Below are 18,280 nucleotides of genomic sequence, written 5' to 3'. Positions count from 1 at the left end.
GTGTCTCATGAGTTTCCTCCCCTGAGCTTTGTGTCCACAAATCTAAACTGGGCATGTCAATGTGATGAATGAGTTGTGTACAGGCTTACAGTTAATCAGAACTTACTGGTTTTAAAATAGTTTAATGGCATGATTGCACCAAAATGCCTCAGCTGTGCAAACACTAAAGCAAATATGACATTGAACATTGATGGATGGAGGATGGATGAATAGATGGACGGACAGAAAGATAGATAGGTATGTAGAAAGAATTATGAATAGGTATATGATAGATGGATGGATGGATGGAGGGAGGGATAGATAAGTAGGTAGATAAAACGGTGTATAGAAATAGCAATGGATTAATGGATGGACAAAGACAGATGGATAAAAAAGGTGAAAGAATTATGGATGGACAAACAGATAGATAGATAGACGAATGGATGGACAGATAGATTGATAGGTTGGTAGGTAGACAGAACAATGGATGGATGGATGATTGATAGTTGGATAAATAGGTAAAATGAACAACTGATCGATGGATGGATGGACAGACAGACAAATGGATAGAATAAAGGTATATAGAAAGAATGGAGGATGGACGGACGGACAGACAAACAGATAGTTTGGTAGGTAGACAGAACAATGGACGGATGGATGGAAGACTGATAGTTGGATAAGTAGGTAAAAAGAACAATTGTTTGACAGACAGATATATAAATAGAACAATTGATAGATAGGCAGATAGACAGAACAATGGACGAGCAGATGGACAGAGATAGATGGAACGAGGGATAGTCAGTAGGTAGGCAGATAGATGGATGGATAAAAATATAGATAGAACAATTAGGTAGATAGAAAGAAGAATGGATGGAGAGAGAGAGAGAGAACAAGACAAAAATGCCGTACCGTTTGAATTCTCAAGTGCAGCGACAGTTTTTATTTATCATTTCCCTTTAATGCAACTAGGTTAAAGGTCACTGTAATGCATGAGAGCGGACAGACCATTTGAGGCAGATGATGCCCAAGTTCTCTGTGCGTAACTGTACAATGGAGAAGAGGGTTTAGTCTGCTGTGAGATCGGTGTGGGCTTTTGAAGCAGCCCGCACTGATGCGCATTTGGCCGCTGACAGCTCGCTAACTGCGCGTCTCTCCACCCGCTGACAGGCGGACGTCACTGACGAGAAAGAAACACCCTGCAAATGACATGCCACGAAAAAATAAGTTCCTCGGAGTAATATAATAAACCAGCTCACTTCCTCTGGCAATCGCAGAAGTGGCGGAAGTACGTCAGTTTGCTAGACTCGGAGCATTTACACTTCGCAGTGCGATTTGTGACGAGCAAGAACAGAGAGAGAAGAGGAGATGTGAATCATCCGCTGTCTCTTTAAAGCCACTTAGCGAAGCTTCGCGTATTCCGACAAACAAGCCGACGTCTTTCCCTTCAGCCGCAGCGTTCAGGAATGGAGGCGTTCAACTTACTCTCTGCTGGATAAAGAACTCTTTTCCTGGTTGGATAGGATTTGTTTTTGCTGGATTGTGTGCTGAAGAAGGAGCTTTGGGGGATATAACAGCGTTTTCTGCTTTGACGCGGACCGTGTTGTCTCGGATGGCTTCGTGGCGTCTCTTCACATTGAAACTTGCCGATGCAATAAGTTCCCATTTGTAAATTGTTTGACAAACACGCGGATGCTTATTTAGCTGTTTCTGACACAGCGGGGCATGAAACGGGTGGAAATTAAAGCAGGGCCAGCAACATGAATCCAGCGTGCGGTCTGCAGTATATACACACGCTGATGTTGTTGTATTCCGCTGCAACAAAGTTGCCGTGCGCCTGGAATTCACGCTACTGTAATTAAACAGCCATTTTGCACCTGTTTAAATGAAGCGAGGCGTTTCGATCCTGTGACGCCGTGCTTTGGATTACACACACGCCTCAACCTGCATGGATCACATTTGTTTGTTTATCACATTACGGAGCTTAACATCCAAGGTCACGCTGTAAATTGTTTACAGGCTCCAGTATCTATGGGTGTGTTTTATTGATTGTGTGGAATCGATTGGTTTTGACGTGATCGAGTGTCATTTTCCCTTTTTTGTTTTTGCGGGGGGGCGGGGGGAGGACATCGCACCGATTTTTAAAATGGAAGGGAAAGTGAAGCAGAGTCGCAGATCCCGTTCGCAGCGCGAGAGGGGACGGAAACGGGAGGCGCGCGCCGGGGAAGCCCGCGATCGGAGCCCCTCGTCTGGTTCCGAGCCGGAGCGAAGTCCCGGTAAAAACGCTCCGCCACGCTCGACATCCTCGAGCAGAACCCCGCGACCCCCCCGGAGGAAGAGACGCGAGTCTAGTTCTCAGGAGGAGGATATTATTGATGGATTTGCTATTGCCAGTTTCGTCAGTTTGGACCGTCTCGAGGTAAGAACCGGTTTAAATATTCTGAACACGTCCGACCGTCTGTGGCCGCGGCGACGGTTCAAGTTTTTTTTTTTTTTCTTCTTTTTTTTTTCTGTTCTTTATGTGATTGTGATGACATAACCGCTTTTGAGGGTGCTAAACAGGTGTTTGCTGTTATCACATTGTCGCATTCCAGAAGTTCCGTTCCCAGTGAGCGTTTTTGATGGCACAATACAGTACCAAGCGTGACGTAATGGAGGTCACGGCTTTTGCCGTTTTGCGCTGTCACTCTTGCAGAAGTGTGTCAGCGTTGTTTGACAGGTCACTTCAAGGAACACAATGAATCATTCTGAACGGTGTGTTTGAAGTTTGAATAACAAGAAATTCAATATCGACTTGAGTTTGTCGTGTTAAAGTGCTTAAATGACTCATGACATTTCGGGAAGTTGTGGTTTTATGGTTTTGGGGGCTTTTTTATGTACAGGAGATGTAAATGTCACTTATTTGTTGACGAGACGGCACCTGCCATGACTCTGCGGTGTCTATGACAAATGCTGTTATTCAAGATGATGATGAATATGCATATTGTGAAAATCTAGTTAAAAACGCATGCCTTTGAAAAGACTAAAATATCGTACTTGCACCTTGAGTACATTTTGAGTTGTATATAAAGGCATTTCTGGGTGTTACACTTTTGACCTGTGCAAAAGAGTTTTTCTTTTCATAAAGGAAAAATATGTGACACATAATTTCTTTAACGTCATGACCTTGACACATTTATGAGGAACTCCTTTATTTCTGTTTCATTTTTTTTTTTCTGACCAAAATGCCACAGTAATTTTGATTTGGCTATTTAATATATGTGTGAGCCAGGACCGCAAAACCAGTCATAAGGTTCATTTTTTTAAATTGAGATTTAAACATCTGAAAGCTGATGAAGAAACTTTCTATTGATGTATGTTTTTTTAGGATATGACAATATTTGGCCAAGATACAACTATCTGAAAATCTGGAATCTGAGGGTGCAAAAAAATCTAAATATTGAGAAAATCGCCTTTAAAGTTGTTCAGATAAAGTTCTAATCAAATTAAGTTTTGATATATTTATGTTAGGTCATTTACAAAATATCTTCATGGAGCATGATCTTAAGATCCAAATGATTATTGGCGTAAAAGAAAAATCAATAATTTTGGCCCATACAATGTGTTGGCCATTGCAACAGATATACCGTGCAACCTATGACTGGTTTTGTGGTCCAGGGTCGCATATTCTTCAAATAATGCAAACTAGCTACAACAATTATTCTGTTAATGCCAACATACTAGGGCATTAGTCTTTTTACTTTTTTCTGTAATGACTAGGCAGTTAGAATGCTAAGATATTGTTGACTGTATTTTAAATGTAAAAACTGTAAACAAGTTTATTATAGAAGGTGTATTCTAGTCATTTCCTAACAGATCTTAAACAGAAAAAGGTGTCACGTCATTGACCCATAAGTAAATTAAAAACAGAAGTCACGAGAATTACATCTCAGTTGCTTCCTTAAGTCAAGGTGAAGTACTGTAAACCATCATAGGGTGAATGTGGGCTGTATTTGTTTTGTGTGTGTGTGTGTGTGCGCGCAAGTGTGTTCCAGACAGGATCATTGATTCATCAAGTGGTGTGTTTAAACTTGTTGTACCAATAGAGAAGCTAATAAGGGCAAGTGAACAGTGGCTTTACATAGGTGTTGTGCAAACAGCCTTGACTGAGAGTTGTATAGTCAGCTGAAGTGGTGGGTTATTGGCTAGCGAGAGTGGGTACATTCATGACAAATGACAGTGGCCTAACATGACCAGTGAACTGTAAATCAGGGCTCAGTCACATAAACAAACAGAGATATACGTCTACATTCCCTGTGAAAACAGTTGTCATAGTACCTCTTGAGAGTCAATGATTTATGTTTTACGCTCATATAAAAAAGCCAGGTTGTGTTCATTTAAACATTAAACTGCTAATTGAGTGGTAATTTCTCTGCTTTGCAGACATGTTCAAGCATTTGACCCTGATAAGTAGGCATTCCCTAGTCTGATTACTAATGGCATGCTTACATTTTACAAGTGTGTTAATTTTTTGATAGCAAACAGTCAAGATCTGAGCTCTAGACACAGGTTCTGCTCATATACGTTGTGCATAGCATATCACTTAAAGTAAGATGTTCTAGCTGGCATGTTTCTTTTGAGAATCCACCCACATGAGCAGTGTAATTCAGGCCACTGCAAATAAACGCATCTTTCTTTGAACTTTTCCTCATGTTTTGCATGTCTGATGAACAGTTAAGTGAGTAGAGCTCTCCATCTGGCAGAGGAAAGAAAATCCATCAGATGCATTTGTTTGCTACCTAATGATGTGCTTCTGAATCAGCTTACCTGTGTATATGAATTTTCCGGGGCGATTTAAACGTCAGCTGTGGGATATGATGTGGTGTGGTAGAAGCTTTGAGATGCATTTTAGCAAAATTACATAATGCCTCCCAGCTCTTTGAGTCCTTCTGTGTAATGAAGTACTTAATTGATAAGAATGCTGCAGTTATTCCCCCCTCATGAGAATGAGGAGGCTTGTGTGAGTGTGTGCTTGTGCTGGATACAGGATGTAAATCCTCTTTGCTGAGCCGGTTGATCCGTGTGGGTTATATGTTTCTCTGGGTTTAATGTTACAAGTTGGAAATTTAGTTGCGTAATTTTACTTTATGTGATTGTGAAGTGTTTTGTTTGCATTTCTGTGTTATAGTGATGATCTGATCTCTGCTTGACTTAACACAAAAAAGTTTTATCCAATGATTAATAGTTAAAAGGAAGGCGAGGCTGATGATATCATAGTGGAAACTCAGGAATTTTTGGGAAGTGCCTTTAATAAAGCATTGGTGTGGAATGTGACGTCTCCAGTTTGGTAATTAAGTTCTTTAAACACATCATAGCAGGTTTTTTTTTCTTTTTTTTGTACTTAAAAGTGCACTAAGTGATTTTTGCCAAACGATGTTGATATTTAATATATCGCACTGCCCTACTTTGATATCTCCACCCCACATTTACGTACAAAACCCTTGCATAACGACGATCAAAAAACAAGCAAAGATAAAACACAAGTATGTTCAAACAAAAGCCAACTCAGATAAGTTGTGAGAAACAATGCAAAATCAACGTTACTCATCTATCAAAAATAAACAACTTAATCTCTGCATCCGATTTGAGCCCTTCCCACTTCTTGAGTCTCTCCACCGCTCGAAAGCTGCTCCGATATTGCTTGATCGTAAGCCTTCTTTTTAATGTATTGTTCCTCCGATATTTTTCTTCTTTTTATATTCCAATTCTCTCTATCTATAGTGGATCTGCTAATATTCATCCTGCGCACTCAAATTGAGTGCTCTCTTCTCTCTATCATCACTAGTCACGCCCCTTACTGCTGCTACAAGTGTGTTTTGGGACCCGGTCCAACACTGCGGTCAAAAGCACCTTTAAAGTTTATTTGCACAAGAACAAATAAATGTGTAGAGAAAAGACTATTTTAAACACTCATTTTGATTCTTTGTCTGAACTAATTAATTTTAATGATCCAAAATGATTGTTTTAAGGTCATTAAATTGCCATTGATTGGCTAGCGTCATTGCATTTGACAAAAGTATTAACGGTCCATTGCAATTGCACATGAGTAAGTGTTTTGAAAGCATTATCCTCATAAAACTGGCAGTTATAGAGAAAGCATAATAAAATAGTGTACTTACGATTTGCTACTTCAGCCATTAAGTGAATAAACATTACCGAATGGGGCCTATAGTGCGATATCTTGCGCTAGAGCAGTGGTTCTCAACTCCAGTCCTCAGGGCCCACTGCTCTGCACATTTTGTATGTTTCTGAATCTGACACGCTCAGTTCAGTTCTTGGATCTTTGTGCTGACAAGCTGATGATCTGAATCTGAATGTGCGTTAAATGAGGGAGACATACAAAATGTGCAGAGGAGTGGGCCTTGAGGACTGGAGTTGAGAACCATTGCTCTAGAGGTAGTCATATGCAAACGTCTTTGCCCGTGTGATGTTACAGGTCCCACAATATCTAATTGAGTCCTTTTTTGTGCGTGGTTAGTTATTTTTTCGTAATGAGTAATATGTAATAAGCTATGAAACCTGCAGTGTGTATTAATAATAGTGCAAAGACTTTTTATGTGTCAAAAGATCTAGGATATTTTGATGTCTCGTTTCGTGACCCCTTTAAAGTCCCCATGAAATCAAAGTTGAAGCTTTTTGGATTTTGGTATGAATATGTTAGCCTTAAGGTTATCTGTAAGCTAGTGTGCTCCAAAACAATGACAAAATTCGCATTTACAAGATAGAAGCATTCAAAACTAACATTCTCTAACTTCTGCCAATATGGATCAATGATTTTGATGACATCACCTTGCACTTGAACTTCTCATCAGATATTCTGTCCAATCAAATGCTCTCTAGAATCCAAAGCATCCCACCCCCTACACTGTAAATAGACGCTGAAGCTGTGGTTGAAATCGGTCACTTGTTTACAGAATGTGTGTTTTCTGTAAGGTGAATGGCATGTAGTGAAAGGGCAGTGGTTCTCAATCCTGGTCCTGGGGGTCCACTGCTCTGCACATTTTGCATGTCTCCTTTATTTAACACACCTGATTGAGATCATCAGATCATTAGGAGAGAGAGCCATGAACTGAACTAATGAGCTGATGATCTCAATCAGGTGTGTTAAATAAGGGAGACATGCAAATTGTGCAGACCAGTGGACCCCCAGGATTAGGATTGAGAACCACTGGTATAGGGGATAGGGAACGATTCAGACAGTGGAAATTGCTTTGTATTGGGGCGAGTGAAGTCTGGTTTTGCATTGTCATGCAAAACAACCGCAGTTTGCAGTCTGCTCTGGTCCAGAAACACAATACACACAATGCAGTGTGTAAATGTATCAGACCCATTTAAATTTTAAACAGAGTGCTATATTTTATAGTGATATGGATGAGATTGTGGCTGTCATACGCTGTCGAATACTGAGCTTAATGGCTCTGGCCCAAGCTGTGATATGAACAAAACACTGTTGGCTATTTAAAAAGAGGCAGGGCAGCTTTATATGTCCCGCCCTGTCTTCCTGGTTCAATTAAAATTACGCCAACGCATACAATAACGCTGTGTGTTTCAAAGCACTTCAGTGGACTTTTAGGATATGAGAATGATGATGAAAAACATAATGAAAAGCTTGTTTTCGTACGCCCTACGTATCATTCAGTTTTAATCACAGAAAATTACTCCAACAGGTGGTGTCCACACTTGCACATTTAATTGGTCTAAAGGCGTCAAACCTATTGATAACTGTTCTGAATACACTGCATATCAGACAGAAGGGTGGAATGATTTGGTGAGGCGTTGGACAGAGGGCTTATGTTTTTTGACCTCTGCATGTTTGTCTCTTTGAGAGAGTGAGCAAGTGAGCGTGGGAGAAGAAGTGCTGGACATAAGGGAATGATAATGAAAACTATGAGCTAATATGTTTTAAAGATTTCATTGAGGTCATGTTGTCTATCATTAGTATTTGTTTGACATTGATGCTAGTCAACACAATGTTCTGCAAATGACTGTAAACAGTAAGCAATAAACATTTTCAAGGCCAAGTTTGAAAATTCACCTTATTTTCCACTTGTACTATTTTCCAGCAATTTTTTTTTTTTTGTGAAGCACCCGCTGGCAGAGAAAGCTGTTAAGGGAAGACAGAAACGACAGACTAGTGTTAGTGCTCCTCTGAAAATTGCAATAAAAATAATGGGGAAGAAATTGAGAGGAGTCATAAGTGGCTCATTAAGTAATAGAGTGTTTTCTTTTTAAACAGGCAGACCTTCCCTAGTCCAAGTTTCTCATACTGTGAAAACTATTATTGTTAAACATTTGCACATTGAATTTGAGGATGTTTTTCCGCTGTGATTTATGAGCATATGAGTGATTTTGGACTTGTGTAGCTTCCTCTGACACCATAGAAGCGTTTGCTGTAAACTTGTTTCCGACGTGTTGGAGCCCGTTTTGACTTTCGTTTTCAGGGCTTTTGGTTATCTTAAGTTGTGGTTATGGTTTTCTCTCTGTTTCTGGGTGTTGATGAATCATTTCTCCAAACAAGTATCAAACATTATATGCACATGTTGTCAACCAAATATATCAAACAAGGCCTTAATCTAACTTAAGGAATGATTTTAAAGGGTTAGTTCACCCAAAAATGAAAATTAGCCCATTGTTTACTCACCCTCCAGGCATCCTACATGTATATGACCTCCTTTGTTCGACAAATTCATTTGGAGTTGTATTTAAAATTATCCACATTCAAGCTCTATCATGGAGGTGGGCGGATGTTTCTCTTCATCAGTCCAAAACAAGTCCAATAAAGTGCATCCATCCATAATAAAAATCTATAACGTATCTAAAACGTAATAATCACTTTTTTTCTCTAGTTTGCGCAAACTGGTCATACACGAAAGCCGTTCCGGGCAGGTGACGTAATACGTCAGCATTGCGCATGCGCTGGTGAGTCTCGTGAAAACCAACGTTTGTTTACAGGAGCAAAGAAAGCAACGTTTCCTTACTTTAACAAAGGAAAACGGTCTCCTCTTGGTTTATATCAAAAACCTCAGACATTTTTTCTTTACAAATCCTTGTTTTTGAACTGCCAATTCATGACCGGTGGTTTGATTACAAAAAGTGATTTGAGGCACTTTTTATTATGGATGGATGCACTTCACTGGACTTGTTTTGGACTGATGAAGAGAAACACCCACCCACCGCCATGACAGAGCTTGGAAGTACAAGGAGAATTTTTAGTATAACTCCAATTGCATTTGTCTGAAAGAAGGAAGTCGTATACATCTAGAATGCTTGGAGGATTGAGGAAACAATGGGCTAATTTTCATTTTTGGTTGAACTAACCCTTTAAGCTGCTTTTTTTATAGGCTTTTTTTGACAAATCTAATTGGAGTTGTATTAAAAATTATTCTGCCACTTTCAAGCTCTATCATGGAAGTAGGCAGGTGTTTCTCTTCATCAGTCCAAATCAAGTCCAATAAAGTGCATCCATCCATAATAAAAAGTGCCTCATACGCCTCCGGCGGGTGAATAAAGGCCTCCTGTAGCAAATCGATACGTTTTTGTAAGAAAAATATCCATATCTAAAACGTAATAATCACTTTTTTTTCTCTAGCTTGCACCAACTGGTCATACACGGAAGCCGTTCTGGGCGGATGACGTAATACGCCAGCATAGTGCATGCGCTGGTGAGTCTCGTAAAAACCAACGTTTGTTTACAGGAGCAAAGGAAGCAAAGTTTCCTTACTTTAACAAAGGAAAAACAATCTCCTCTTGGTTTATGTCAAAATCCTCCAACATTTTTTCTTTACAAATCCTCATTTTTAAACTTCCAATTCATGACCAGTGCTTTGTTTACAAAAAGTGCTTTGAGGCACTTTTTATTATGGATGGATGCACTTCATTGGACTTGTTTTGGACTGATGAAGAGAAACACCCACTCACTGCCGTGATAGAGCTTGGAAGTACAAGGATAATTTTTGGTGTAACTCCGATTGCGTTTGTCATATACATATAAGTCACATACATCTAGGATGCTTGGAGAGTGAGTAAACAATGGGCTAATTTTTATTTTTGGGTGAACTAACCCTTTAAGCTGCTTTGCTTTATTGGCTTGTTTGTGTTCATGTAAGTGACCACAATATATATAGTATTTCAAGCCGTTTACACTTCTACAAGTACAAAATCAAGTACTATTTTTATGAAATTGGGAACTGATTCACTGAATCACAGAAAGAATGTTAATGGTCAAATAAAAAGCACATTAAAACCATTGCCCTATTCACAATGTTGCTTTATTCAATATCACCAACATAATCATCATGATTACATTGACAATTTTTGATAAATTGCCCAGTCTTACTTGCGCACACACACATTATTGCTTCTTAGTTGGCACAGTCGTAATGAGAGAGCGTGTGTGTGCGGTCTCATATGTTGAGCCTCTGTGTGTGTCTTAGAGCATGTTTTCTTTATAAATGACGCTTGCTGTGAAAGCAATTAGCGTAACAATTGTCGACAAGCTCCTGCTCTGAACGTGAGATAGCTGCCTCGGCTCCACGGGGAAAAGCCTTTATGGTCTGACTGATACTAACAATAATTGCTGAGAGTGCTATTCCCACATTGAAATAAGATATGGAGATGGGAGAGGTTCTCAGAGGCCTGTCTTCTTCCTCTCTCACACACTCCTTCCACCTCGATTACACTGCCCTAGTATGTTTTAGTACATTTATGCTTTGCTGATTGGTGTGAAAAGAAAGGCCTATAAGCCTCTGTAACCTTTTCAGAGTTAACCTGGTTTTTGATTGGCTGAGCGTTAGCAGGAAAGGTCATCAGGCCCATTGCAAAATGTTATTCTCTGTCCCATTGGATCTGATGACTTATTGAAAAATGTGCTTCAAATCTGAGTGGACATGCTGGTTAGAGCTCTTTTGCATGAGATGATCCCAGTTTAGAAAAATATGTTCTTGGAATGTTTTGTTAACGTTTCCATTAAAGGGATAGTTCACCAAAAAATAAAAGTTGTGTCATTGGTTATTCACCCTCATGTCGTTCCAAACCCGTAAGGCTTTTGTTCATCCTTATTACACAAATAATAAGGATGAACAAATCATATAAACGGAAGTTGAGCGACCACACTGACCTTTCACCACCACCGCTTACTGTCAGTTCAAGAGGGGTCATCTTGATTGTTTGGCTAAATGACAGTTGAAATGACTAAAAAAATACTGTGGTGTTGAAACATACAGCCGCTGCCCTGCTTGAACGGTCGCAGCAGTGGCGCAGAAGCCAGCGCTTCTCTCTGTATTCTAGCTTACAGCTTAATGACTTCCTGCCAGGGCTAAAGTATGTGCTCACTTCATAAATCCCCCCCTATTTTCGGCCCTAACCTCCCCTCTCACGCACCGCTCCAGGTGCTGATGAAACCGTTCCCCTTCTGCATAATCATATTTCCTCTAGCATGAGCCAAAAACAGCCAGTGAGCCAGAGCTGCTTTTCTCCGGAACTCTCCGCCGTACTCGTCCCTTGTGATTCCGTGACTTTTAAACGCTTAAGTGAGAGACTTAGATTCTGATTAGATACAGTAGGTATGCTTGTACGGAATTAGAAATAAGTCGGAATTCTAGAACAGAGGCGTAGCAGTGCCAGTTTTCCAGAAAACCGACATAGATAAAATGTAACTACATACATTTTTAATCTATAATAACTGTGTAATTTATTATAAAGGCTTAGGCTACAGATATTTATATAAATACAGCATTTATATAGTATTAAGGCCCATTTTCGCTATGGAATAAAAAAAAAAGTAATTGCGACTTTTGATATAGTATGGAAGCACGTTTCCACAACAGAATAAAAAAGGTAATTGCAACTTTTCATCTCGCAAGTTTTGTTTACATCTCGCAATTCAGACTTTTTCTTAGAAGTTTGAGGTATAAACTTGCAATTGCAAGTTGCAAAGTAAGAATTGCAAGCCTTTTTTTTTTAGAATTGCATGCTGTACACTTTATAAAAAAAAAAAAAAAAAAAAAAAAAACCTCACAATTCTGACTTTTTTTCTCAGAATTGCGTGTTTTTATCTCACAATTCTTACTTAGAATTAGATTTTATAACTCGCATTTGCGAGTTTGTATGTCACAAAAAAAGTTAGAATTGTGAGGTATAAACTTAGAATTCTGAGAACATATATAAAAACATCATGTCTTTTTTTCTCTTTTGTAATTAAAATTTTTTTTCTCAGTATTGTGAGATATAAACTGCGAGTCCAATCCAGAGAAAAAAGTTAGCAAAAAAATGGGCTTCCATAATTCTTTTGTAAAACATATATATATATATATATATATATATATATATATATAACATTTTTATACTCTTCTGTTCAAAAGTTTTTAAAATAAACCCCTGTCACCAAGGCTGCATTTATTTGATCAAAATACAGTCAAAACAGTAATGTTGTTACATTTTATTACAATTTGAAAGAAATGGTTTTCTCTAAACATATTTTATTGTGTCATTTATTCCTGTTTTGGCAGAGCTGAATTTCCAGCGATCTTTAGTGTTACGTGATCCTCCAGAAATGATTCTAATATGACCATTTGGTGCTCAACGAATATTTATTATCAGTGCTTTTTATGGAATAATGTTTTTTTTCTGGATTTTTTGGTAGAAAGTTTTAAAAAACATTTGTGTGAAATAGAAATTTTTGCTAACATTATAAATGTATTTTATTGTCACTTTGATCAATTTTAATGCATAATTATAATGTTAATAATATTGGTGATTGATAGTATTAATTTGTTAGAAAATTTATTAATAAAATCTTGACCGTACCACCTAGTCCTAAAATGTTACTGTAACTATATGAAAATGCACCATGTAGTATATGAAGCACATTTTTCAATAGTTCATGGTGCATTTATATACCAGTGGATTCCTGCTGAATATAATACAAAGTTATTCAAGCTATTCTTACATTTTACTATTGCTGAAGTGTAGCCTCGAGCGTACAGATGATCTGTGTGGTTAGTGAGCATTGACGTGCAGCATCAACACTTCCAGAGTAGACAACCTCAAGCTGTCACAGCGTGAGTCAATACCGGTTGCTTCCAGAGTAGACACGGTGTTATTGTCTGTAGGCAAGTTCTGGATGGGGGGGCTGATGTCTTGGAAATACTCTTGCCAGCAATTTACAGGTGTGAAATGAACATTCTACAACAGGATTACTGTGCCAAAGTTAATGGGCTTCACTCATGAAACACGAGCTGTGAAATTTTGAATACATGAAAATGTTCGTATTTTCAAAATGTTAGTTGGAACGAAAGAAATGTACACCTGCTCCCTACCACGTGTAAATGGTATGTAGAATGTGCAAACTGCTGACAATAAAACTGACCGATGACTGGTTTAAAAAAAAAAAAAAAAACGTAACAGCCGACATTAAAAAATTACATTGATTTGAGATTCTGAATTTCAGTTTTGATTACTTTTCAATTAATCGTCCAGCCCTACCATCAAATCTTATGTTTATGAAGCATTTGTGAATCCAGGAAAGTTTTTGGGAAGGCCTGTTTTTGCATGCAAATTAGTATTAAAAAGAGTTTCCTCATGTATTTTTGCAAGTTTCATGAGTGAGTTTTAGATCAGTGATTCTGTTGTAGGCAGAATGAAGAATGAATGATGCCAAAGCCAAATAATGAAATTCTTCTTTTCTTTAATCATGGATGGTTTATATAGCCAAATAAACAGTCTTTTTATTAATGGGCTTGCTTATTAATTGGCTTTCACACATCCAATAAAACGGTATAGTATTTCAATACAGATTTCACTTAAAACTAGCCTAATTAGGCAATGGGGATAAACATGATTTGTTCTGACCACATTGTTTTATTTGTGGTGAATTATTGGCTGCGGTGAGCATGAGCCCATTTCAATTTAACTGACATTTAGAAACATGCTGACTATAATCACTGTAAATCACACTTCAACTGTTGTTTAAGCATTTCCAAGTCTGTCAAGTTAATAATTTATCTTATTGTTGGGCCTATGCAGTTCATGGTGATATCAGTACATTTTAATGTTTGACTTTAAAGTTTTCCAAAAGAATAAAGAATTCCAAAATTGGAATTCTGCTGAAAATTAATTATTAATTAATTTTTTGTAGAGCGCAAAACTGCGTGTTGAAGTATGTGTGGATTAATTGTGATGTTTTTATCAGCTGTTTGAACTCATTCTGATGGCACCCATTCAGTCCACTTCCAGAACAAAAATTGACAGATAATGTACTCACCCCTTGTCATCCAAGATGTGCGTGTCTTTCTTTCTTCAGCCGTAAAGAAATTGTTTTTCGAGGGAAACATTTCAGAATTTTATATAATGGACTGATATGGTGCCCTGAGTTTGAACTTCCAAAATGCAGTTTAAATGCAGCTTAAAACGATCCCAAATGTGGTTCTAAACGATCCCAGCCGAGGAAGAAAGGTCTTATCTAGTGAAACGATCAGTTATTTTCGTAAAAATAATACAATTTATATACTTTTTAATGCCATAAGCTCGTCTTGTCTCGCTCTGCCTAAACTGTTTTTTTTTCCGGTTCATGACAGTTAGGGTATGTTGAAAAATTCCCATCTCATGTTCTCCCTCAACTTCAAAATCGTCTAACATCGCTGTTTTACCTTTTTGGTTAAGGGCGTTTGATCTTCTTTGCATGTTCACTTTGCATAGACTGGGTCGGTACTTCTGCAGCGATGTAGGATGATTTTAAAATGATTTTTGAAGTTGAGGTTTGAAGTTTTTCGACGTACCCTAATTGTCTTGAGGCAGAATAGACAGAGTTCAGGGAGAGCAAGACAAGACGAGCGTTTAAGATTAAGTTTCGCTAGATAAGACCCTTCTTTCTTGGCTGGGATCGTTTACAACCGCATTTGGGATCGTTTGAAGCCCCATTTAAACTGCATTTTTGACGTTCAGAATCGGGGCACTATATCAGTCCATTATATGGAGAAAAATCCTGAAATGTTTAACTTAACATAATTTCTTTACGGCTGAAGAAAAAAAGACATGAACATCTTGGATGACAAGGGGGTGAGTACATTATCTGTAAATTTTTGTTCTGAAAGTGGACTTCTCCTTCAAATTCTTTACAAATGAATATCCTGAGGGAGAGTAAATTTTCATTTTGGATGATCTATGCCTTTGTTGTTTGAAAACCATTTTGGGTTTATGTGTAAAATCTGAGTGCTGAAGCAGAACCAGTTGAAAACTGCTGTTTTAAAGTGTGGCTTTTGTCTTTGTAGTATCTAGTATATGTAATTGGAATTGTTGTCTTGGAAATACTGTGGAGTGAGTCTACAGCATTGTGTTTTTTCCATGTAAATGCCATTACAGCATGTTTTTCTCATGGTCAAATGGTGTTTGTTGGGGAGCAGCTGTTATGTTGATGTTGTAGGTTTTCGACTGAGCAACAGAGAGGCCCTCACAGTCTGGCTACGTTGAGGCTGGAAATAGCACACTGCTACACACACACACTGCTGCCACAGCACATGAGTGACACTGCATTGGAAATAAAAGAAAAACACCCTAGTCTGCAGGGAGGGACACAGTTGTGCTTGACTGCCGTCAGTTCTGAGCTGACTGTATTCCAGTTGTTAGTGGAAAATTGTCTTTTTCTGTCAGATGTTTTAACCTTAGTGACATGACATTAGATGACAGCAGTGATGGATGTGGCTTTGCCACACTTCATAAATGCAGCTTCATGAATTCTGCTTTGCATAGCAGGGTCATAACACTTTTTTTCATCATTGTAATTTTTCCTCAAGGTCCACTTTCAATGTAAAGGTTTCTTGTTTCCGAAATCGTAATTTAATTTTGTATGACCGTTTTCTGTCCTCTCCCTGACCTTTTAACCCAATTAGGCCTGTAATACCTGGAGCTGTTTTATAGCATTCCCATTCATCTCAGTGCTTTTCACTTTCAGAATGGTAAAGTTAAAGCATAAATAGAAGGATTTAAATAGCCTATATGCTAACTGGCCTTTATGACACCATGTGTCATTTTTTGCCACGGTATTTTTAAAGCTTATTAATGCACTCAATGCACCCAATCATGTAGATTTCAATAAGCTTTTTTGCCGTTTTTCCTGAATAGATGGTGTTTCTGAAAGGTAAAACATGTTTTCATAGTCTTTAAATTCAAAAGATTAAGAAAGAAAATTGGAAATTCCGTTTTTTTGGGAAATGAACAGCATCACACCTTGGATATATCAATATATGAAGAGTTTCAATGCAAAAGCCTCTAAAAACCACCTTGGTCAAAAATGAGATAACGATACTGAGTAAATGTTCTCCACATATCGTATATGTTCATCAAGTACTTTCCCGATTCAGAAGTACCAGTACTTACATAACCTATACACAGTAGCCAGAAATAAATGCAGTTTTTAAAGAAAAACGTCAGGCGTACTTGAATTCTGAATTTTTCATATGTCCTATATTTGCTACCATTTTTTTAAAAACTTTTTTTAAGAAGCTGCTATAGCCATTCTTATACTAGTTTGCAGTTTTAAATATTTTTCAAACATTACACTGCTGTTCTGTTTGGGATCTGTAAATGTTTTCGAACATTACGTCTCTTATGCTTACCGGGGCTGCTTTTATTTGATCAAAAATACAGTAAAAACAGTAATATTGTGAACTATTGTGAAAAATGCATAACAGGGCTCTATTTTCAGAACTCACTGATGAATAGATAGTTCAAAAGAAGCATTTCTTTTAAAATATATAAATCTCAAAAACATTGAATAGTAGTCTGTTCGTCAGTTATGTGATCTTTTATCTGCTAATTTAAATCATTTTTTTTTTCCTCTTGTAAAATCGTTTATGCAACTCATTTTTTTAAATGTCGCTTTTTAGTTCTTTTTTTTTTTTCCCTAATTGAATTGTTCATGACCACTTTAACACCTTTTTAGTGCAGTGGAGGTTGAAAGATGAAATTACTTTTGGATTCTTTTTTTATTGTAACTGGCTGATACTTTTCGATTTGGCAGTTTCTTTTTTCCTAGAGGATACAGAAGGACCACCTCGGTTAGGTCTTAAGAGCTATTCAGTTTTCTTTTCAGAAACGCTGGGCTCCTGCAGCCCATGTGAGATGGGCAGGGTGCCTTGGGTAGGTTTATTCTGTACTCCTCAGCGTGCTCTTCCAGAACTGGCACACTGTCTGGCTGTTTATTGGTTTTGTAATGGGATCCATATCAGGAATTTTTGGCAGACATAGAGTAAATGAGCTAACACACATTTGGACCCCACAGGCTAAATAAGAGCCATTGTTTAGTGGAGAAAGCACAATAGTGTTTCTGTCTCAACGCCACTGCCTTAACGCTTGACAGAGCCAGAGAGAGAGATATAACAAAGCTTTGGTCAAAGTAATTGCTAATTGTGTGATTTCCTGACCTGAAGCTTTTGGAAAAGCTCAAAGCATGTCTATTTAGGCTGTGAAATTGCTGTGATTCTCACCCCTAGCTGTATGTTGTACTACACGACACCTAGTTTATGTGTTGGTCTGCATTCCGTGCAAGGGGAGGTGGGGTGGTTGGCACCAGCCCTGCAATAATCTCTCCAAACCCTGCTGACACATGGGTGTGGTACACGTACACGCTTCACACGCAGCTATAAAATGCCTTTGTGGCGTTTCGGTCCTTTGAAATCTTCCTAGAAATTTTCTAGGCTGTTGGTTCTAGAGTGCCATCGGCAGAAATGCGGTTCTTCAGCTTGTGATCCGGGGTGCTGACCACATTGCGGGCATTCTTGAAATTTACACGTCTAATCACTTCGCTGTTGAATTCTCTGGCCAGTTCTTTCGGCTGAGGGTCCTCGACTGAATTTCACATGTATCAAGTTTCATGAGACCAAAGTATTAGAGAGTGAGCTTTCATTTGGGAATCTGATGCTGAATCTTTGGCATAAGCATGACAAAATTGATAAACGCTTGAAAGTTTAATTGTTTGTTTTATGAAATGCAGTGTTTCAAACTCAAATAATTCTTTCTTCAGCACAGTTTATACCAACAACATAGTCATCACAGCTATAATTTATACAAGGTGACAATGATTTCTCTTTCAAACAAATGCTGTTCTTTTTAACTTATATTTATCAAGGAATCTTAAATGTATCATGGTTTCCACACATCAGTTTTCAACATCAATAATAGTAAGAAATGATTTCTGAAGGATCGTCTGACACAGAAGACTGGGGTAATGATGCTGAAAATTCAGCTTTTGAATCATAAAATTAAATATAGC

The 18,280-nt window shown here is 38.1% G+C and overlaps 1 protein-coding gene across 16 annotated transcripts in view; it reads left to right on the top strand.

Moving 5' to 3' along the window:
* Window positions 1-1,104: 1,104 nt before the first annotated feature.
* The window catches only part of fbrsl1 (fibrosin-like 1), a 365,636-nt gene continuing 348,460 nt past the window's right edge, over window positions 1,105-18,280 (top strand). For 2 of the 16 annotated variants that reach the window (XM_051110781.1, XM_051110777.1), the window contains exon 1: window positions 1,111-2,395. In XM_051110781.1, coding sequence (XP_050966738.1) covers window positions 2,123-2,395 — 273 coding nt within the window. In that variant the 5' untranslated portion in view covers window positions 1,111-2,122. Of the gene's footprint in view, window positions 2,396-18,280 lie in introns of all 16 variants that reach the window. The other 14 variants (XM_051110787.1, XM_051110788.1, XM_051110778.1 and 11 more) reach the window with 13 other exon arrangements.

This window comes from Labeo rohita, chromosome 5 (assembly GCF_022985175.1).
Source record: "Labeo rohita strain BAU-BD-2019 chromosome 5, IGBB_LRoh.1.0, whole genome shotgun sequence".
NCBI lineage: Eukaryota > Metazoa > Chordata > Actinopteri > Cypriniformes > Cyprinidae > Labeo > Labeo rohita.
This window is presented reverse-complemented; position numbering and strand designations above follow the sequence as displayed.